Here is a 24,000-nt window from a genome sequence, read left to right as displayed (position 1 = left end):
AATGCAAATATCACCTCTTCTATGTGGACATTGGATTGGTTGTGTCCATTGCACCTCTATGTCAAGAGGAGGCTCAGATTCCACATGGATGCTGGATGCAATCCTCCCATTTTCAGTTGTAATCACTCTAGGCTCCATGGTGTGGTGATTGTCCTTCTTCAACTCCATCTTAGCTGAGTGTGGTAAGTCCAATAAATCAGATTGTAGGTGCTGGAGTCTGTTGAGGCTCAGGACCTGGCTATCACATTGTCAGTCCAGAGATTCAAATCCCCTAAATATATCTTAAACCCCAACATTAACTGCACCTCCAGCACATTAGCATGAAAGTCTTATGAAGGGAGATCCCATCTGAGTCCAGATTCATCACATAAACACCATTTCCAAAGAGGGGCCATCTGCCCTGGTAGTTAACCCCATCGGCCATGACCATAACTCTCATGGGAGGGGAGATTAACTAGAAAGGGAATTGAGGGTAGGAGAAATGTTCTGTCTTGTTGCTGTTGTGTTAACATATGTATCAAAACTAAACAACTTGAATACTCAAAAAAAAAAAATGCAAATATATTCCAGGTATTCTTCTTGGACATCACACTCTGAATAATGAAGTAGGTCAACTAGACTCAGCTCTAAAAGATCTGGAAAAATCCCCAGTATCCCAACATGGAGACCACTTGAATTATATAGGTCGACTATTAGGCTCACATCTTCCAGAAAACTGAGAAAGTAACAAACAGAGTGTCTAAACCTTTGACAGTCTTTTCCTAGTAGCTGATCATGAGTGTATGGTAAAATCACCAATTTTTTTGCTTTTTGGCTTATACTAAACTACAGGTGCATAAAAACGAAAGAGAGAGTCAGTATCAAAAGATGAAGAGAAAGCAACAATGATATTGCAAGAGCTGCTCAGATAAACTTCCATCTACTGACATCAAAATAGCAATACTCCAGACTATATTGGTTTTATTGCCCAATATCTCTGTGCAATTGAGCACTGGGATGGGCAAAAAATAACAATTTTCAAACTAAATAATGGTTCAAATGACTCCAAAAGGACCAGACAGACAAGGGAAACATCAGTGTCTACCTTTGGATACAACACCATGAAAAGAGCTCCTAAAAGACCATCAGGAAGGTATATTCAACTGTGTCACAGCAAATGCTAGTCATAGTAGCATGCACTCTTAAGATTTTATCATTGCCTTCTGAAGTGAGGGCCCACTTTTGAATTAGTGTGAAATACAGTGGCATTTCTAAATCAAAAAGTTTTAAAATGACACTCTACCTGCAAGGCACAACATGAATGATTGCAGTACCAGCAGTTCCCATGGCAACCTCATCGTCAGTTTCCGAGGTCAAAGGAGTTTCAAGTTCAATAACAAGTGAATAGAATCGCTGCTTCTTTTAAGTTTTGCACAACCTTTAATCTGTGGGAAAGAAGAGATGTAACAATGAGATTTGGGAATACTCCTTGTGGTCCTTGCAAATTTATCCTTACCTGAATATAAATAAATGTCATGAAAAGTACTATTGAAGGAGAAGGAGAGACAAGCATGTGGAATATGCCCACAAAGCAAATAAACCTCCTGTTCTTTTCTTCCACATGGTGCTTGGGTAGGCATTGGAGCCAGGTCCGACCAGGCAGGAACCAACTCGAAGGCCAGGAATGGTCCATGTTTTCCAAGGTCCCTCCCAGTCTCGTAGTCTCCAATCCCTGTTCTTACTTATTTTCCAAATAATAATCCACCACAAAAAGTGAATATGGAGGAACTGCCACTGAACAAGACAGCTAGTGTGTACATTGGTGGACCTAAGTAGAAATTCCCAATTAGTTAGTATGGAGGTAGGTGTGGGAAGATTATAACTACCTTGATCAATTCAAATGCCTTTCTCCCTAGGCTCCAAGTTTCATTTCTAAAATGCAATAAAAACGTGCCGCTCCAGTGCCTACTGAAAGAAATCCTACCCATTATGAGTAGCTGTCTACTAGTTTCATTCCAATATGTGCAGAGCGCGATGAAGAACAGTCATTCTCCAATTAGCCGGGACTCTTGAAACAAAGGTATTTGGTAGTAAAAAGAAAGGTCACCTGTTCTGTGTACCAGATGCTCAAAAGAAGGCCACCCAGGAATGAGGCAGGCAGCAGCCTCTGGGCTGCCCTGGAGAGCATGTGTCTGCCATGTTGGAAGGGAGCTGGTGCAACTCAGCTCACATTGATTACTGATGTGCAGGCAAGGGCCCAGGTTGCAAGAGTATCCACAACTTAATAAAAAGAAGTTGATTTACACTGTAGTTTACATTGTAGTTTAGTGTAAACCACTATCCATGTGGTGCAGCAGTGCTCCAAAATGTGTTCACCAAACACAATGAATGTGTCATGATGATGAAAGAGGTTGTTGATGTGGGAGGAATGGGGTGAGGGGAGTGGGGGGTATATGGGGACTCATATTTTTATAATGTAACATTTAAATAAAAATAAAGAAAGAAAAAAAAAATAAGAACAAAGAATTATTCTGCATGATCTTGCAATAATGGACACAGGCCATTTTAAATTTCATCAAAACCTATAAAAGTGTATGGGCTAAAATGTAAACCATAATATAAACCACTGACCACGGTTAGTAGCAATGCTTCAATACTTTACATCAATTTTAACAAATGTACCATCTGGATATAAAATCTTATTAATAGGGCCGAACAGAAAACAGGGAGGATGTTGTGTATATGGGAATCCCCTATATTCTCTATGTGACTTTTCTGTAACCTAAAGCTTCTTTGAAGATAAAACGAAAGAAATAGGATACTGGGGGAATATATGGAAGAAAATGTCACTGTACATACAAGACAACAGATCTTACACTGATGAAAGACACAATGTCTAAAAATTTTTTAAATTATTTCAATTAAAAGTTTTTTGCATTAAAAAAGTTGAAATATTATATTTTTAAATTTCCCAAGTTCTGAATACTAGAAATCATTTTTTAAAAAATTTTAACACTGCATGAGCCAACACAACTCAATTGCCCTCAAAAGCTGAAGGTTTACAACACGACCTTAGTAAAATACAGTTATCTCAGTGCTTCCTCTCATCCATCCACCCCTTCTCCTATTCATCCTGCCAGCCAGGCATGAATTTATGGATATTTAGAACACCTTCTGCTTTTCAAATACTATGTGAGACACTAGACAAACTAAAATGAATAAGATACAATTTCTATCCTCAAGGATCTCATACTCCAGTGGGGGTAGTTACCCACAATTGCATATAATTGCAAAGCAATATGCCATTATTAAGGTAGGAGGAAACTTTCTAGCCTGGGAAACTTCATAAAGGAGTTGCGTTCCTACTGGGATTTGAAAGAGGAGCAGGAGGCTGCCTATTGATCCGTCAATCAAATAAGTGAGAATTCTAGGGAAGGAGCATGGAGACTTGCGTTCTATTTACAGTTCTGGCAGTATTTAGATGAAGGGTCTTAGGTATGTCACCCTCCTCTGCCTCCTTCTCAAAGTTTTTCCAAGAGACACCTCCTGATTAAGTAAAGAAAACGACTTTGAAAACTGCAAATTACCATACAAATGACAGATATTATAATTGTAGCCCCAGTATTTGTAAGCCAGTAATGACTTGGTGCTTCTCATCTCTATCCCATTGATAGGAAATCACTGTGAGTGTATATAGGCTCACATAAAAATAGGCTCACATAAAAACATGCCACAATCCAAGCTAGTTAATCAAGGGCTCTTATCATAAATTTATAATGCATGGTCACTGAGTTCACCAGGAAGCTGATAGAAAGTGAAGACCCATCATTAGAGAAATTGCCTTTCTTCTATGCCCTTAAATAGTTCAGTTTCTGATAAACCCAGACTTAATACACTGCGAAGACAAAAGAAACCCTTAACTTCTGATCTGCTGACGTGGCTCTAAAGGGGCAGCATCCCTAATTGGATATGTTCAGATAATCTTCTGACATGCATGGTGATTAGGCCATTTTAGATAAACAGGATGTGCTGATCAATGAAAACTATTAATGTCTTAAGCAAATGATCAGGGTATTAATAATTAATTTTGTGAGGGAAATGTCATCACAGACCTCAGGATTGATCTACAATGTTAAGCAGTTTCTTGAAGCAATTAAAATTAGCTTAGGAAATGTATCCAATTACACAATAAAGATTTAATTCACGATAAGATGCTATTTACAGTGCATGTTATGTTGAAAACTGTGGATTTTTACTGATGAAGAAATTTGAGGGCCTTATCAGCATTTATTTACATTAGGTTGCGTTCACTTTTGAGACCCAGAAATAATGGGGTTGTTGACAGAATTCATCTAGTGTGTTGTAGTAACCAAAGCACCAGGTTTTCTGAGGGGATCTGAAGATGATGATCCTCTTTGGGACTGTGGGGCAGGACAAAAAGGTTTGTGACTTGGGTTTTATTGTCAGAACCAGAAAGAAATCTGCTGGATAAGCCAGGAGTTATGGTGGTAATAGATCTTCTTTGCAGTTGTGAGCTTTCTCTGGTTTTTCCTAAAGTAGCTGTAGCAAAGGTAGTGTACTCAGCACTAACTTTGTGACCTTGCCCAAGAAACAGACTCGTAAATCCTAGGATGGGGATTTACATGAAACAGGAATTGGTTACCTTCTTCAGCTAACCCAGAAGAAGATGAATAACTGAGAATCCGAAAGGATATTTTGATACCTTCCTCCTCAGGAAAAATCTCTGCCAACCCTTCAAATAATTCTGATGCTAAGTTATACTGAAGACCTCAGAATAAATTGCTTAGGACAAAGGCATGATTCTGTTTTCTCTTAAGATTCCTGGTTTTGAAGGATGCATAGGCAAATCCTGATACCAAAGTCTCTATTTTAAAACTAAAGCAAAATTGAAAAGATTTATGGTATCACCTTGCAAAGCTATCTCCCTACTTGGCATTTTCTGCTGATTTCCAAATAGTTCTCATTCAATTCAACAGATGAATGTGCTTATTACAGCATAGGAACAGTGCTGGGCATTGGGTTTGCAGAGGTGAGGGAGGCTCAGACCTTGTCCTCAAGGAGCTCACAGTTTTTGTGGTGAGAGAGACAAATAAGCCAGTAATTATAATTCAGTGCAATCTGTGTAATAAGGTTATTAGGAACAAGGTGTGAAGGGAGCAAAAGAGCATCATCTGACTGAGCCTGCAGGTGGGAGACAGAGTTTCAAGAAAGCTCTTCAAAGGGGCTAACAGCGTGAACTAAATCTTAAAGGATAAGTAAGAGGGAGGAAGGGCAGTCTACGCCCAATGACAAGGAAAACACACAGGCATGAAGCGGTGGGAACTTAGAGAGTGTTCAAGGGGCAGCAATGGAAGATAATGAAAGGAGCAAAGCCTGCCATCTCAGACTGGGACTCTACCCCTGAATCGCCCATTCTCCCACTGTGTGGCTGCTCTATAAAAACTGCAATAATACCTATTTTCCAGGGCTATTGTAAGGATTAGTGCAAATGTATGGAAGGCACTGAGCCCAGATCCTGGCACAAGCCTGGCACTTAGCAGCTACCATTTTTCCCCTTATTGATTGTTTACCATGTCTCTCTGTCTGAGAATGTAAACTCCATACAAGCAAGGCTTTATTTATTTATCATAGTAATCTCAGCACTTAGAACAGTGCAGGGTACGTAGCAAGTGCTCAGCAAATATTTTTGAATGAGTAAAATACTTTACATTCAATTTTTAGAACCACCCTGGGAGAGTCATAACGTTATTCTCATTGTGCAAATAAAGTAATTGAGACTTAGGTTAAGGTATTTGCCTATTAAGTGGCAGGACCAGAATTTGATCCAGCTCTGCCTGGCTGCATGACCAGCTCTCCTATTACTGTCCTGGAATCTTGGGAAGGGGGCTGTTGGGTAGTCGGTCCTGCAGGGAGAGAGAGAGTACAATTCCAGTTACAACCTGAACAGATTATGAATTACTAAAGTACCTGACTGCACAGCACAGTCTGAGGTTGGAGACAGGGGATGAAAGGAAAAAAGGTTGGAGAGGTAAGTTAGGGACCTGTTCCTCAAACAGCTGTGAAGGCATAATTGAGTCTGGACCCGGGTCTGAAGGCTAGGAGGAGAGTGGGAATGACTTTAAACAGGCGACACACCTAACAAACTGCATTTTCTTTTTGGTGGATCTGCTTTGAAGGAAATCCCCAGAGGTGCAGAATATCTAGTTTTCTCCTTAGAATTCTTCTCTGGTCATCAACCAATTAAGCTATTCTCTCAGTATATTTCCAATACATAACAAATTTTCAAAGCCTTATGGCAGCAAGATAGGGTGAGAAAATACTGGACTTAAAGTCAAGCACAGTGAGTTTTTCTTGGTTTTGCCATGTTACTGGACTTTGGGAAAACCACTTAATCTCTGTAAATATATTTCTTTGTCTAAAGGTTGGGGATTTTACCATGAAACCTATCTTTCTAACAAGAGTACTGTGAAGGTGAATGTTATTTATCTTTATTATTTAGACTCAGATTCCAATCCCCTTCCCCCTCCAGATATTAGGCTTCTTGAGGGTAGGGATCTTTGTTTAATCATTATATATGCTGGTACAGAGTAGGCAGTCAATAAATATTTGGTACTTATATGAAAGAATAAATGCAACTAACATTTTTGTGGACCTACTATGTGCTTGTACATTCGCTTCACACTTAACCTTCATAACAACCTGACAATTCAGGCATTACCATTCTCTAAATTTATAGCATTGGAAATCAGAATATGAGAAGCTGTGGAACTTATCCAAAGGCAGGCATCTAGAAGTCAAGAGAACTAATATTCAAAATGTTATCTTCATACTAAAGTACAGAATTCTTTTCTACTAGAGACAGAAATATAAATAAAGTAACTGTGTTTTTTTTTTATGGGGGGGGGAAGGTAGGCAATAAAGAGTTCATTAAGAAACAAGAAAATCAGAAATGAGATAAGTACACAACCCAAGACATGGGTTGTGGGTGTGCTCCAGGGTAAGATGCATACACGGGATCCCAGGTCAGGCCTTTTAAGACCTTTCCTCCTCCCCTTTCCTAATGTGGGGGAAGGGCCTCAGCTGTTTACTGTTCTGATTGGTTGCCCCAACTGTTAGCTCTCCAGGGGCCAACGGGGAGGCCTGTTAAAGTAACTGTTTCTCTCCCCCCTCCAGGAGGTACTGGAGATTGAACTCAGGACCCTGTATATGGGAAGCAGGTGCTCCACCACTGAGCTACAGCCGCTCCCCAGTAACTATCTTTTAATGTCTGGCAGTTCTGATGGTGATTCCCTTCTCCCTACTCTGCTTTCCAAGTTGTCCTTCTGCAGGAGTGAAGGCAGATGCCATAAGCAAAAGTGCAGAATCTGTACAATATTCCTAACAGAAAATAAAGTACAGGTTTCAGAGCCAATGCCTTGTCAGAAGGATCTACTTTTCACTGGTGTTAACTGATAAATCTTCTCGTGACAGCATGGGCATAAGTGTAAGAACAACTTGAACACTGTTTTCTTGCTAATCATTATTTAGAGTCCTGTCATTCTTAAGGCAGGAATTTTAAATAGGATTATCCACAGTTCCCAATTGTAGAATGGAGCTTTTTCTAACTCTACAGTTAGCTAATGAGGGGTACAGTAAAGCACAATGGCCGGGAAGCAGTGAACAAAAATGAAAGAGAGAAAACCGGCTTCCTCAGAAAGCAACGTGCCAATCATTTCAAGAGAAAATGGCAGTCAATCAAATCTTAATGTTCAGTCAGTCAAAAGGTATTTATTGAGCGCCCATTATTCATATGCAGCATGCAAAGAGCTATAGGTCAAGGACTCTGGCCACAAGGACAAGACAATTCAGCTCCGTAAAATGGATTACTGACTATGCAACTTAGTATATATATCAAATGAATAGTACAGATAATCTATACTTCCTATAGTTATAAAGGCTGGCTTACAGGTTCTTGAATAATGAAAATTCATATCATATCAGCTAATCAAATTAATTTACTAGATTTTCTCCTTCTATCAGCATTTTATTCTATCTACTAGAAGGGACAAATTTTTTTTCTAGTCCTAATTCCCTACTTCATTGGAGATTGCAATAAATAGCCTGTAAAGAATGGTGAAAATGTTTGCAGCTTGGTTTTTCATACTGGCTTTCTTGTCCCAAGCATCTAAAATTGTAAAGTGAACAATGCAAAATAGGAAGATATAAAGAGCCTGGATAATGCATTTGGGAAACTGTGCCAAGACACAGATATGGATAAAATGGAATTCTTTGTTCAACCCTAACTGACCCACCCAATGGTGAATTTGGACCCTGCTTTCATCATAACTCCACAATAGAGAGAACCTTGGGGAATGATGGGAAAGTAGGCTAAGGTGGGCAATTCCCACCCCTCTCCTTTTTAAATGATTTTTTACGCAAAAAATTGCCTGCCACTTCTGGCGTTTAAGCTAGAAATAAAAATAATTACATTAGGCAGAAATCTTTTGGAACCAAAGTCCAGTAGCCAATGTCGCTTCATTTCAGTTCCTGATGGATATCTTTTACTCAGTCCATAAGCCTCTGGAGTTATACAGTCTAATTATGGAAAATATTTTATAAATGTTCTTTAGAGCATATATCCACTACTACTGTCTCAGTACACATTCTCCTTATAAAATTGTGTTCTACTTTGATGTTGTACCTACTTTGCTACTGAGAACACTTTAAAAATATTGCTGAAATTCCAATAATGATAGTGTGGCTTTGAAAAAAAAAAAATCACTGGATTGAGGTCCAGAATGCGTGGGTTCCAGGCTTAGAGCATAATTTACTAGCTGGGCAGGTATCTTCTTCTGTAAAAAAGATGAAGTTGAACCAGACTGCTTCTAATAATCCTTGAACTGTGTTTTCCACCATTTCTGTCAGAAAAAGATTGTATAGTTGGAAGCTATTCCAATAGTTCAATTAATGGTAGCCACTATGCTTTTGTCATCACCAGAACTATCCGAATCATCTGACAATCTCCCAGGCATAGTCTCCCATTCTATTGAAGTTGTTTGAGATGCATTACTTTTAAATTATACATACAATGTTGTTAGTGGATTTTTTTTTAATTGGAGAAGTTGTAGGTTTACAGATAATAATGCATAAAATACATGATTCCCATATACCACCCTATTATTAATACCTGTTGCTGGAAATTTAATCCCAGCCCAGAAAAAGGCATTTGCTATCCACAATTTCCACTAAATAACAAGTTACTGTGCTATTTTTAAAGTTTTATTTAGTTTTGCTTTATGGTAGTCCTACATGAAAGCAGCTTTAACAATCATTCCCATCCTCCTGAGGAAACTGCTTCCAGGAACAACAAGCTATTTTTCTGGTATGTATCTCAATATTAACCAAAAATGCTTATATTACTGTTTATTAATATATACTGAATTTCCTTCTTATGCATTAGTTTCTTTTATGGATGATGATAATTCAGCTGTCTTACATTATTACGTCCAAACATAGATGGACGTACACAAGGAAACATACACACACACATATTCCACTGTTGCTCAAATTCAGTTATATCATTTAATTTGGTTAATTATATTCCAGCTGACCTAAGAATATACTGCTTTCCTTTTTCTGTCCTCTTTCTTTGCTTACATTTCTATGTTTATCACATTCTACCATATCTAATCTTTTCAGAAAGTTCAAACATACAATGTAGTCCATCAGTTTTAATAAATATTTTATTTCAGACTTACATGGATACTGGACACTTTTAAATTTAGTTAGAAAACAAACAAACATGGCTCTAGCTTTCTAACATTTAATTGAAAATAAAAGCTATGTATTCAAAGCTATGGTTTTATACACAATTATGCATACATATGAAGCTTTTATGTTTGTAGACTTTCAGTATAGCACAGGTAGTTAATAAAAGCATAAAAGGATGTGTGATTCAACTACTAAAATGTTGAGGCAACATAATAAAAGAATACAATATAAAATAACTGGGGAAATAATAGATTAATAATTACAAAACACTATGTACTAGTATCTGCATTAAGTATTAACTCATATAATCTTTAAAACAACTCTGTAATGTTAGATTACATATATGGTAACAGAAGGAAAAAAAAATCCATGGAACTATACTACAAAAAACAGTGAACCCTAAGTTAAACCATGAAATACAGTTAATAGTACAATTATAAATATGTGCTTTCTTCAACTGTAATAAATATGCCATACCAATGCAAGGTGGTAATAATAGGGTGCTATATTGGAATCCTGTATTTTATACATGATTGTTCTGTAAACCTAGTCTCTCTAATAAATAAAAAAAAGTCAAAACTAGCAAAACAACTCTTTAAGGTAGACAACAATACTATTGTTGGTTTAAGTAGGGTAGCCTTTGGTTAGTGTTGATAAGAAATGGAGATAGGATTTGAATTCTGCCCCCCTCCCGCCCACTCCCTAAGTTTACTAAAGAATATTTTACATATACTTTCATCCTTTTTTGTGTGTACAATTCGATGAGATTTCAAAAACCTATACTGTCATGTAACAACAGTACCATCAAGATGTAGAATATTTCCATCATCCCAAAAATGAACCCTGAACTCTTGACTCCAGAGTATGGATATTTAACCATACTGTTGAAATTCTCCCAAATACTTATGTGGAGGCTTATCAGAATAGCAGGTTATTGGCATGTATACAGAATATACAGTTTTTACTTCTTGTACTGAATCTTCTCAAGTGTTTCAACTTTCCTTTATAATGTCATTCCCATATCATTGCTCTCTCATACAAAAAGAACAAGAAAAATAGATTATAGCTCCAAACAGGGGCACCGTGGTGCTTGCATTCCTCCCTCCCATACCTATGGAAAGCAATGCTAACTGATTATGGCATTCTTCCCTGCTTAGCCCAAGGGCAGTCCCAGAATCTTCTCAAGCTAGCAGTTCAAGTAGACACGACAAAATCAATCAACTTTGCAAGTAAAATAAAATTTATTTACCTTCCCTATAGTGGTTGAGATCATTTGCTTTAGAATTCCACAGCCAAGTTTAAAACTCCAGCTCTACTACTTAGCTATTTACCTTGGGCAAGTTCTTTAACCTCTATTAGTCTCACTTTCCTCTTTGGAAATCTGACAGTGATATATAGGTTTGTTGAAAGGAATATGAGAGAAAATCTGTAATTTGTTTCAGCTAGAAAGCGTTGAGCATTAAATAGGTAAAATAGTTGGGAAAACAAGATGGGCAAGCAGTGGTAGCATCTGGCTTCAAGAGGCAGTGGCTGCAGGAAGCATATATGCGTTCCCTCCTGAGTATTGCAGGAGGTGGATTGTGGGAACTTGGGGGAAATGACACTGCCCAGAGACCCCCACTCCCAGCCTTGCTTTCTGGGTACAGTGAAGTAAACTTTGCCAACTTTCCTACTGTCAAAGGAGGAAAGAAGGATTTCTTAGCAATCATCTCACGTTTGCTTTCCATCTACCCACTGGTGTGCTGCAAAGTGCCAATTCTGCTAAACTCCCAAATAAATCACTGTTAATGAAGCATGTTGCACATACAGACAGCAACAGGCATTTTTTAATCACCTAAACTAAAGAAGAGTTAAAGGTAAGCACAAAGCACTCTAATACCTAATATATTAGGTGTCCGATCTAAAGTGGCAAGAACCGGATGACTTTCAGAGCTTCTATTGGATGCACTTAGTGGGGAAGTAAGGCTTACTAGTATATTCATCATTAGGCAGTTTGCTGATTGCTTAGACAGCCAAATCAGATCTCTGGTAGACTAAAAGAGAGTCTGCACCTACTTAATCAGAAATAATCATCTTTTTTCTTAAGCAGGAATAAGACTTCAAGCAAAAAAACCCATAAATTATAATAAGCTACAAAAATAACGGGGCTAAAATCTTCTATTATATTCAGTCCTTTGCTCACAAATTATCAACTGAGTTTCTAGCGGCAATGAAAAAGACAAACACAGTTTGCTCTCACAGATCTTGTTTTATTCTATTGGGGAAGAATATAATAAAATACTCTAAAGGGGTTGGAGCAGTGGACAAGTACACGTGTATTAGTCAATATATATAGTCTTTGGAGATAGTCCTAAATTAAAATCTTAGTTTTTATCTCCACTTCCTGTAACCTTTTGCACAACTTAAGTCTGAGCTTCTCTTTTTTAGTTTATAAAGTAGAGACATTGCCACCTACCATAAAAATTTAGAGAGAAGTTTATGAGATAATGCAGGTAAAATTGTTAGCAACATAAATGTAAGGCAACACAATGTTAATATGAGTTTCATCTTAACCTAGGGAAAAGTCAAAAGTTTCTTTCTTACAATGAGTGTAATTTGGGAACCTGAGATCACTCTCCTTCTTTAGCTAAAGTCATAGTATGGGATTGGCATTTACAGCAAACTGTGCAGTCCAAATCTTGTGCTATCATTTTTAGAAATATTTGATTAGTCACCTAACAAATATTTGTTCATATCTGTAATATATGAGGCACTTTTAGGCACCAGAATGAAACCACAGTTGACAACTGCCATTGTGGAGCTCCCACTGTAGTGAATTTCCAGATTTATTTGCCCACATACCCATTTTCTGGAAGAACAGTTTAATTTCCTGTGAATCACATGTGCCTCATGCATCCCTGTCCTTCAGTCCAAAAATGCATGCCAGTGATAGGATGCCTTTACATTATTCGACAAACTCTATTGGATCCTTATTTGGTACATGATAGTTTTCCAGAGGCTCCTTGCAAAGCAAGCTCTCACTTCCATTTCCATGCCTTTTACACCCAAATCTGTTTCTCTGGGATGAAACATGGTAGAGTGATAAAAATGACAAGCTAGTTTTTCATGAGTGCTTTCTATGTGTCAGTTATTCTACAAAGATTTTATATAGATTACCAAATCCTCACAATAACTTGAGGATGTAGGCATATGATCATTTCCATTTGTCAAAGATGAAAGAAGGGCTTAGGGAGGAGGTATGTGAGCCAGGTTTTTGTTTTTTGTTTTTTTCATACACTTTTCTCTGCTTTCTTTTACACTTGTAAGGGGCCAATTTCCTCTCAGCCTATTGTGTCAGGGCCCATAGCACTGATATTCAAAAAGAAAAAAATAGGGTAGGAAGCCACAAAACCATAGTGCAAAGGCTGCCTTTCTCTGAATTAGTGGGTATATTTTGTCATATTATAGTGGGTATATTTTGTTATCAAATACAAACTGAATTACAATACATAGATCCAGAATCATTAGCATATAAGGGACTTTTCCCCCTTCTTATATGAACAGCAGAAATTGTGAATGTGACAGTTTAAAAAAAGTTATGTATTGCCCTTATCAATGGTTGGTTACCCACCCAGTTGGTTTAAGGGCCAAACTAGGCAGCAAGTGATAAATGTGATCCGTGTTTAATCAGGCTGACTTAGGCCAAATTGGGCAAACACTAGTCAGTGCTGAAAGAACCAGATTTCAGGCCTGCCTGCCACATATATAACAGATGTCCCTGTAGTCCTGGGTGTGAAATGAGTACATGCTGCCCATCTACTTTTAAACATTCTATTTCTGTTCTTACTTAAAATGCGATAGAGTGATCATTCCCAGTTATAAAGTGGCTTTTTATCCAAGAATCTCCAAAGGACAGTATATTAGTTCTTACTACACTGGATGAGGATTAGGTCCCAGTAAAATATTTTATTAGTGAGGGAAACTGAGGCACAACATACAGTGGGTATACAATATTAGGTAAATTAAAAAGAAATAGACTTTTTTTTTCTTATGCTGTTGCTGGGGAAAAGAGTAACTCTAGAGTGGAGAAACCCGGCAGACTACCATAACTAAGTAGTCAAAATTAACATCGCCAAGACTTATTGGTCTCCTGTGTCCTCTGATATGATACACTGAGGATGGTACAGTGCTCTTCTGTGATGTTCTTGCCAACAGTTCATAACCTCAGTCTAATCATCAGAACTGAGGAACATTCCAGGTCATAAGTGATTAGTCTTTTCACAAAAAACTAGGAACGCCTGAGGAACTGTTAAAGACTAGAGAAGACTAAAGAGAAATGGATACTAAATCCTGGTACAGAACTAAAGCATTAGTGGAAATGCTGGTGAACTTCAAACAAGACCTGTAGTTCAGTTAACAGTACTGTACCAATGTCAATTTCCTGATTTTTATCATTTTATTAGATACATATGATGTTAACATTAGGAAAATGGGGAATACTGTGTGATTTTTTGCAACTTCTCAGTAAGTCTATAATTGAATCAAAATAAAGCTAAAGATACATAAATCACTTCCTAGCTTGAGAATCAGAATTTTTATCTCATCTTTTATAATAGTGGACCTATTCTCCTTGACAAAAATGAGCACACATCATACCAGTATTGCTGTTACATTTATCGTTTTGCCACATCATTTTCTGGAGAAAGTTCAAGGATCACAAAAATTTGTTCATTGAAGACAGGATGGTCAGAGGAAAAAAATATGTAAAGAAAAAATAATGTCTGGAGGCCCAGGCTGCAATCAATACTGTCAATTTTGCTACTTGTTTTGTGATTTAATTAAAAATAGACTGCTGAATAGTCAAACTAACGTATGAAAACAAGTTTACCCTACTTAATGAAGAAAAAAGGCAGCATTCTGTATACATTTTGTAGGCTAAAAATATAGCACATAGAGTCACCCTAAATTTCTCATTTACTACTAGTGTGAGATTTCTCTGAAGATCGGATAAAAATATGAAAACAGGAATAGTGTCGATGCTACAATTCAGGGTTTTGCTCCAGATATCAAGCTACCTCCTTAAAATAGCATTGTGGTCATGTTGTAGGGAGAAGAAAATATTGTTAAAATATTGTTAAAATAAAGTTGAATTATCTACAAAAGCATTTTTGAGACTAGATTTCTAATTGTGGTAACATAAATTCTGAGGTCTAGTGGAAGAACAAAAGAAGGACCAAAATAGTTGACGTTTCTTCAGAAAACTTCAATTCCATGACTTCTGTTAACAGCACATGCCTACATACAGATGAAGTCTTTATTTTATTGCCTACCAGCCACTCACTTATTACCTCTCAGATACAAACTGACAACAGTATTTTCAACTGCAGAAAATTACTTGATAATTGTTGTCTTCTCGTGCCTGTGTTTAAGTATAAATATACATAAGGTCTTATATTTTATACTTTTTTTACACTCACATTCTTATACATTTGCCAGCATCACATTTCAGGCTCTGACTGTTTCTCAGGTTACCTTACAGAACCTCAGTTAGAAGGAGAGCAAAAAAACCCCTTGGGAAACAATAAGTTTCAGGAAAGGAAAAAAGTAACCCACATAAATACAATGAAATAGCCTTTCTTTCAAATGTCCAGCTGAGTACAAAGAATGCAAATATTTTTACTAACTCTACAGATAAATATTCTTGTACATGCTTTAACTGTTTTTGGTGCACAGTAAGTGCTCAACTGGGGCCGGTGGGCTGGTGATGGAAATGCCTCTGAGGGTAATGATTGACTTGTGTCACTTCTAAGCTCTCAACATCAAGTCCTCCTAAGAGATTTTACTTTTTCCTAAATTTATGCATTTGAAGAATGAGCCTGGTAGCCATGGTGTGCAAGTTCAGAGAAACCAGGGAATATACTGGAGAATAAATTTATTACTTCCCTTTTGTTGATTTTAACATGGACTCTAAGGAGGAACCTCTTTGATCCAGACCCCCCATTTCTTTTTAACACACAATCCTCAACCACAACTTCAAAAGCAACCAATTTCAGAAATCCATTTTGGACTTTAAAAGAAGTTACATATCTCACTATTTCCTCATAGAGCCAGAATATAGGAATCACATATAATTTCTAAATTACATATAATTTCTCAGGGCTCAGCTGTTAGTATAGTATATTTTGTTCTGTAAAAGACCAGGATTAAAACAAAACGAAACAAAACACTTTTAAGTGCTTCACTGTGCTAGACTGGATAAAGTGGACATATTACATTTATTGTTAATTAGTGATCACAATATTATGCTGCATTCTAATTAAGGATCAATTCCAAAAATACTTCAGACATTTGTAAGTAAACTGTGAAGGTGCACAAGGACAGGCAGTACATTTAATTATGCTTTTATATAGTTATGTGCTCAACTGGTTCTATTGTCTTTAAATAGACCTAAGGCGAGGCTCTTCTACATTAATTGTTGTTGCCAAGGAAAATGTCCATGTTTGTCTTCACAATCAATCATTTTCTTCAGGTGTAACATCAGGCTAGCTTCTCAGGGCCAATTTTTTCTCTAGCCAAAAAATACATTTTAAAAAACCTTCTTTTTTAAATAAAAAATATTATCTTTTCACAAATTTTCCAATACTCCTAAGTGAAAAGACACTTTAATGTCCATAATGGCAAGAAGATGGTTTCAAGGAAAATTATCATATGTTCTTGGTTTCTTAACCAAGCCAGACTTTACCTGTCTGAGGGAAGAATCTGGAGTAATGGGCCCCCAATGGTACATTACATGGGAAAGTTTTATATTATAGCAGCGTAAAAAGATCTCATACCTAAGGATTTCAGTCCCCTCCAGGCTATTCTGCACACTCCAGTGCCATAGCGCAAATCTGATCGTGATCGTGTCATGCCTCTCAACCTTCCACTTGCCTTCAGTAGAGCCAGGCTGGACCTACTTAATCCAACTTCTACCTGTTTCCCCAGCAGAGATTGATACTAGAGCCATATTAACTCATGCGTTAGCTGGATCCACCTGGCATTCTTGACTCTCCCTTTGCACCTGCTGCTCCTCCATCTCTTCCCCTCTGTGGCTAACTTCAAATATGAAGCTCTGATGAACTTCCTCTGGAAGCTTTCTCTGACCTAAAATGGTTTCATACTTTCCACATGTGCTTTTACAGCATGCAGAATTTCCCTATTAGAGCAGCTACATCTGTATTGTAACTTTTGTTTTTCTCCCCTTTGTTATTATCAATGCCCTAATGGGAGAGACGACGTCTGTCTCATTCCCCAGTGTACCTCCTGTACCTTTCACTGTGCCTGGAAAGCAAGCTCAAAGCAAATGGGTTAATCTGATTCAATACACATTTACTGTGTGCGTGCTTTCCACATTTGATAATTTTATAATCTGAAAATATCCTCCTGGTATCCTCAAATACCCACAGGATCTTCATTCTAAAAATTAATTTTAATTACACAGGACAAGAGCTGAACAAAGTTTGTGACAGAGATTTGATCTTAACCAGGGGTCCATGGAAAGATTTCAGGAGGCCTGTGAACTTGAATTGAAAAAACCCACATTATCTTTGTTTTCTCTGACCTCCAATGTTGAGGTCATTCAACCCAAGAAGGGATCTGTGGTTTTCACCTGACTGTCAAAGGAGTCCGTGGGCAAAAAATGTTAAGAACCGCTGAAAATGAAATATCAATTCATATACAGTACACAGAATATTTTGATGATCTAATTTTTTAAATTCCAGTCCAATACCCAAAGAAAATACAGTTTTAATTCCTAGCAGAAATGAGAATTTTTGTTTCATCAAATGTTAATCCCTACAATTAAACTAACTCAGTTTGGCTCAGGAAGCATTTAACATTATTTTGGAAATTGTTTGAATCAATCTGTTGTCATTAGTCTAATAGAAAACAGTAATATTGAAAGTAATAATTTAGATGATGGGAACTTTTGGTGAAGTATATTTTCAGAAATGAGTGTTCTTTATTGTCAGAATTAAGCAGAATTAGTCTGAAATACTTTCAAATGCTCTTCTGTATTTTCCTGTCGTATTTATCAAATCCCAACTTGTATTATACTTATAATTACATTTTAATTCTTTTATTAGCTGTAAATTCTTTTAGGATAGGCAGATCTCTATCTTCTGAATTTTAAATTCTCCACAACACATAACATGTTTGGCATATTACCTTACACACTATAGTGTCTGAACTTATGTTCACTAAGTTAAAGAGCATGCAAGCATCTCCATTGACCAGCAAAAAAGATGACTTATTTGTATTTTCCAGAATTTTATTTCTTTAAATACTAACATAAAAAACCTGAATGTTCTTGCTTTTTTTTTTTTGCTTTGTTTGTAGAAGTACTATGAGCTTTAATCCACTGGGGCCTAATTTAACAAACTCTTTTAAGTGAGACTTGGTGCTCGCTTACGCTGGTCTTAACCTATCTTAGGAGTCAATTATGCCTTATGCATGTTCTTCCCCCCACCCTCTGCTTTACAGGTTGAGAAAAATATTCTCCTTGATAGAGGAGATGGCAAAGACAGATAGTTTTGTCTTCTTGGTCGGGGGAGGGGGGTGCATCTTGTTTAAAGTACTAAATTGGGTAACAAGGAATTTTAGTATCCATTTTAGCTCATGTCCATTTCCTCGCTGATGTTTCAGTGTTTCTCTAAATAAGAAGGCAATATTTAGGTTGCAAATGAGGGGTTCTAGTAATAAATAAAACTAATACAAACCTTGTAAGTTGGTAATTCCAAATATAGCAGAAATCTTCTAGTAGAAACTGAGATAGAAGAAAGACTCATGACAGGATTGATAATGCACATTTGTTTATTTACATTAAGGAAAATGTTTATTTCCTTTTATGAATTACTTAAAACTCTCACATTCCTAAGAAACTGATGCTATATCATCTGGCATTTCCCATTACTATTACAGAAAATTGTTAGTTTTGTTTTTTTTTCCCCAAAAAACGATTCTGTTATCATTTCATAGCAATATTGGTGATGTAAACCATTCCTTCTACTTTTTTCCTAATATAAGTTTAGTTATCTATTTAAGAGTTTGCATATCTCTGGCCATCTTATACCATCCTAATCCATTATGATCTTAGAAGGACAATAAAGAAGAAGGTATGTGTGTGTGCGGGATTACATACACATTTATAAACTTATATGCAGACATACATATACATGCACACAATCAACCTCTCTCCTCCTGCCATCCACACACATTTTGGATTTTCTAGTTAAAAATCCTTCCTTTTCAAAATACTGAATCAGATTTCAAAAACCATACCATTTCTCTTCTGATAAAGATTTTTCTATTAAGCTAAGCCCTTTCCTGCCTCTTAAAGAATCCACTCAAAACTGTTAAACATGATCCATAGACCCCTGGAATACAATGGAGCTGACATATTTTGATTGCTCTATACCTAGCATTCTCTTTTCACACAGTCACTATTTGATTTCCTCAGATTTTTCCTTTGCTCCTCATTTGGTAAATCAGATATATAATGGTTCTTTTTCTTTTTACCTCCTCTAGTTTGTTTTAATTTGCATGTTTCTATGAAAAGAAAGACTAGTTTCTTGTACATCTGTACCTTTGGACAGAACCAAGAGAAATGGGGATGTTAATAAGAATGAAGGCCCACTTTGTTTCCCTGTTTTCTAGATGTAAAACACTTCCAAGGTGAGTCCACAGTCCTTGGCTCCCATTTACACTGGTGACTTCAGCTATGTCTCCTAAGCATATGGCTCAAATCTATCTCCAGCCAAGCCCCCTTTCCCCAAACAGAATCCCATGTCCCAAATATCTAATTACTTGCTGAATATTTTCCCCTTGAATCTTCCCATGCAACTCATGGGGGAAAAAAATCATCTCATAAACAACCTCATTTGCTTCTCCATAAACCAGCACCATCAAGAGATTTTCATTTTTCTAGTTAAATCTATATTTTGTTCTTCCAGTCACCCAGGCTTGACGACCTGGGAATATCTGATTTCTCCTAATGCTTATCCTTCATAAACCATGTAACTCCATCACTCACTTCCAGTCAGTCACTATGCTTTTCCTTTGGCAACTCTTAATCCTACATTATATGTTGTGGTGATGATTAAACATTACCTGGAACCTATTAAGTATTCAACAGAAGTTAATTATTATCATCACAGCGAATATTGTTATATCTTTCTGCTGTCACACTTTCATGCATGTTAGGATGCACTTTCTGCTTTGGACTATCCTCATAATTCCTAAAAATACTTTAGATCTTGTCCAAATCTATTCTCTTCCATTTAACTTCAAGGTGAGGATAGCCAATGGCCATTTCCCCTTTTGCTCACCTCCAGCATTTATTATTTCCTCTGTTCATTCAGTCAGGCACTTTCATGACATCATCTATATTTTATTGAATTGCACATTGTCTCTTATTTTGGTACTTGCTCATACTACATTTATTTTGTTTTCCCAATTATGCTGTGAGTTTCTTGAGAACAGGGTATGGTTTGCAACTTCATCTATTTATATTCACACAAACAATGTCCAGCACAGTGTATTTCAAAGGTGATTAAAACCTTTTATTGATCGATATTGATTGGTGACTTAAAATATTCTATACAACTGTTTTGGTAGGATCAAGAATGTATAAAAATACATTTGGACACCCAGAGTCTGATTATGATTGTACAGGGATAACTTCTTTTCCCATCTTCTCTAAGGAGCCCTGAGGCACAGGAGAGTGTCCCCATCATGTATCAAAATGCTTAAGCCCAGGGAAGTGGACTTGGCTCAATGGATAGAGCATCCACCTACCACATGGGAGGTCCACAGTTCAAACTCAGGACCTCCTTGACCCATGTGGGGCTGGCCCATGCACAGTGCTGATGTGTACAAGGTGTGCCCTGCCATGCAGGGGTGTGCCCCATGTAGGGGAGCCCCACTCACAAAGAGTGCATCCCATAAGGAGAGCCATCCAGCACGAAAGCAAGTCCAGCCTGACTAGGAGTGGCACTGCACACACAGAGAGCTGATGCAGCAAGATGATGCAACAAAAAAAAGACACAGATTGCTGGTGCCGCTGACAAGAATCGAAGCGGACACAGAAGAGCACACAGCAAATGGACAGAGAGCAAACAACTGCAGGAGAGGAGAGAAATAAATTTAAAAAATAATTTTTAAAAATGCTTAAGGCTACTCCTTCAACAATTTTGTGAAACAGACAGCATCAATTGTTATTATGGGACTGATTATGGATACTGGCAAGTAAGGTTGTCCAAGATTTTAATTTATTAATATCTTATTTTAAATACTATGCTTCTTGTATCTGAGTTTCTAAATATATAGCTGCTCTTTCTGTATAAATAAACAACAAGGGTTCTCTGGTATGTTCTCAAGGAAAAAAAACACAACAGACCAGATATATCTAAAATATCGGAGGTTAAAGAGGAGCAGAAAGAAGCTTGTCCCTTCCTCACTTCCATACCAAGTTAGCTCTTGATTGAAACAGAAAAGCACAAATCCACCAAGCAGAAAGCAACAAGACACTTCTTGATGTGTTATGTTAGGCAACACTTAATGTAAAACAATTTAAATTCTCAAAATTATATAGGTGAAAGACTATTAACTTAAGGAGAGCACACCATTCTGATTCTTGAAGCAATCTTGGACCATTTGTGAACACAGCGAAGGGATTTCTTTTGGCACGCAATGAACACTTGTAACACCTGAATTCATACTGTGGAAAGAAGAAATGGGGTTGTAGTGAGTGGAGTGGTGGGGCTGCCTTGCTTTGGCTCCCTCACAGTATCAGGACTTCTGTAGCCAAAATCCATGAAGCAGTGAAGTGGGTGAGCTCCTAGTTGGCCTGAGGTATCTCCAAAGACAAATGCACAGTAAAAATCAGAGCTAAACCCCTTTCACTGTTATTTATTCTGAGAACCCCAAATCCCAGGGGACCCAGGGCTCCTGCTAAATGCAATACAATTCTAAGAGGGAAACACTTGATTACACTCGTGCTCCCACAACTGTCACTCCAGCATGCCTTATTTGTTTATTAAATGGTTTTCCTCTGGGTTTTATTTTAAAAGGTTGCCCCTGAATCTGAGTGGTTTAAGTGAACAGCTCTGTGTTCACTCAGTGATTTTTTTAAATCTAAGGTGCTTTACTCTTTATTGCAGCTGCAATAACATTAGAATTCCACTCCTTTCAGGCCAAAATATATTCTCCCTTATTTTTCACACTAATGTTGGCCAGTGAGCCATGTATTTTCTAAAACTGACAAAGATGTTTTGCACAGCAATTGGGGGTGAAAATAAATGGTGAGGAATTACCTTGGTGCATCCTATGGCATGCCAATGTATACAATCTTTCATAAAATTAACTTGCGTTAATGCTGATGATTTTTATTCCAGCTCTCTTAATGCCCGTTCACTGCAGTAATAACAGAATACATGGAAACGGTTCTTTTCAAAACCATCATTGACAAAACAGAGGTGAATTTAGGAGTTTTCTGAGCTTCCAGTCCCACCAGAGAACATCGAGTCCCTTTCCTGTATCCTGACCTGCTATCCAGCCCAGAACACATGCCACTTACTCCCCAGGGTACCTACCAAGACACCATTGTGACTTCTTCCATTTGACTCAAGAGGCAATTTTGCCACTTCATTTATGAGAGCAGAAAAAGTGCCACAAAGCATCTCTGTGATGGCAGAGGCCTCATGCTGTGAGTTGATCTTGCCGCCCTGAAACTAATCTGGAAATATTTGTACCTTAATCTCCTGCAGAAATAAACCTTCTGGAGCTCTCAATCTGACATTCAGCAAAATTTGTACTATATCAGCTGTTGCTAGGCACGCTGTTACGAATAAAAAGAAAATGCAAAAGCTTAAGCCCCATGTTTGAGAGATTATTTCTTGTTTATATTCTTTCTTTGCAGAAGATTTTCTACTGCTAGTTCATTACTGAGATTCTGTGTCCTTTGCTCTACTATTCTCTCTTTGCTCCTTCTCTTCCTTTGCCCTTAAATCATACCTTACAATCAAACCTTTTAACCCGGGTCTACAGAAGGCCTGTTTTGCTTATCTGACTATTAGAGGTCCTCAAAATGTAATTGCAGGCTTCTTATTTATCCAGAAGATAAGGCTGGTGGCTGAGAGGGCAGTTGGCTGCAGCTATTTCAAATCCAGTCTTGCTTCTAGCATCCCTGCTGATCTTATCAAGAAGAACTATTCCTCACATAATTTAACCTGCTATTATGTTCAGGCTAAAAATAAAAATGATGTTGCTAACATGGCATTAGACAGCAAGGAGCACTGTGCTACTGACCCATAGGTAGGTTGATACCTGCAGGTAGTATGGCCTGCCCAGGTCACCACATACCCCAGAGTTAGTTTTAATGACCTCCATGCCGTCTCCATATTGCTGGTTTAAAACAGTTGGAAACACCTGAACATTGCCTTTTAGTTTCACAACTCAATTCTACAGAGATAACTATTAGTGTTGCCAAGGTCAGTAGCCCTGCCTAATGGTATCCTCGGCAGCTAGTCAAGATGGCATCTTCTCTCACTGCAAACTAATTAAGAGTTGAAGGAGGCCTCCAAGTTAGTGGCACCAGCACATAGTTTTGCCCTCAGCAGTCTGAGAACACCCTGACACATACTCTAGTAGATGCCACTATGTTTGCTTCAGCAAATTTAAGTGACTCTACTCTGCCATTGACTGCCAATTAATTTTAAACCAAATGTCTTCGAGAGGTCATATCAGGTATCCTTGGAAAATTATATGTGACAAATGCAGGATACATAGTGTCATGAACAGTGAATAGTTTTAAAATTCCCCTAAGTTTACTTTCTAATGTACCTATCTAAGGAAGAAGGATGAAATGCTAAGTGCTTTGGGGATTCTGTATCAACTCTACTTGTCCTGCCCTATTTCTTCATATGGGAAAAGGGTTTTACTCTTGACTTACTTACAAAATTAGGTTAACAAGAGCACAGTGGGAAGTTCTGTTGGCACAGGAGCATGATGAAGGCATAAATGACTGCATGGTTTAATATTTTTAATTTATTATACTCCCACCTCACTCCAGAGAAACCGAGTAAAGTGCCTGTAATATACCAACTCCATATCTCTAAGAACCATCTAGCAAAAGTTGCCACATGCAACAGCTAGTGCAAAGGAACTATATTTGAGATTTTTCAAAATTCACTCAAGTTCATTTGTGCAAATAATTCTCCAAACACTCTGAATCTG

At 37.5% G+C, this 24,000-nt stretch overlaps 1 protein-coding gene across 18 annotated transcripts in view; it reads right to left on the bottom strand.

The window, feature by feature from the left end:
- Window positions 1–24,000, bottom strand: part of CNTN4 (contactin 4) — a 936,745-nt gene that overhangs the window by 477,553 nt on the left and 435,192 nt on the right. For all 18 annotated transcript variants that reach the window (XM_058288376.2, XM_058288377.2, XM_058288387.2 and 15 more), the window contains one exon: window positions 1,283–1,424. In XM_058288376.2, coding sequence (XP_058144359.1) covers window positions 1,283–1,337 — 55 coding nt within the window. In that variant the 5' untranslated portion in view covers window positions 1,338–1,424. The remainder of the gene's footprint in view (window positions 1–1,282; window positions 1,425–24,000) is intronic.

Source organism: Dasypus novemcinctus, chromosome 26, assembly GCF_030445035.2.
Source record: "Dasypus novemcinctus isolate mDasNov1 chromosome 26, mDasNov1.1.hap2, whole genome shotgun sequence".
In the NCBI taxonomy this organism is placed as follows: domain Eukaryota; kingdom Metazoa; phylum Chordata; class Mammalia; order Cingulata; family Dasypodidae; genus Dasypus; species Dasypus novemcinctus.
This window is presented reverse-complemented; position numbering and strand designations above follow the sequence as displayed.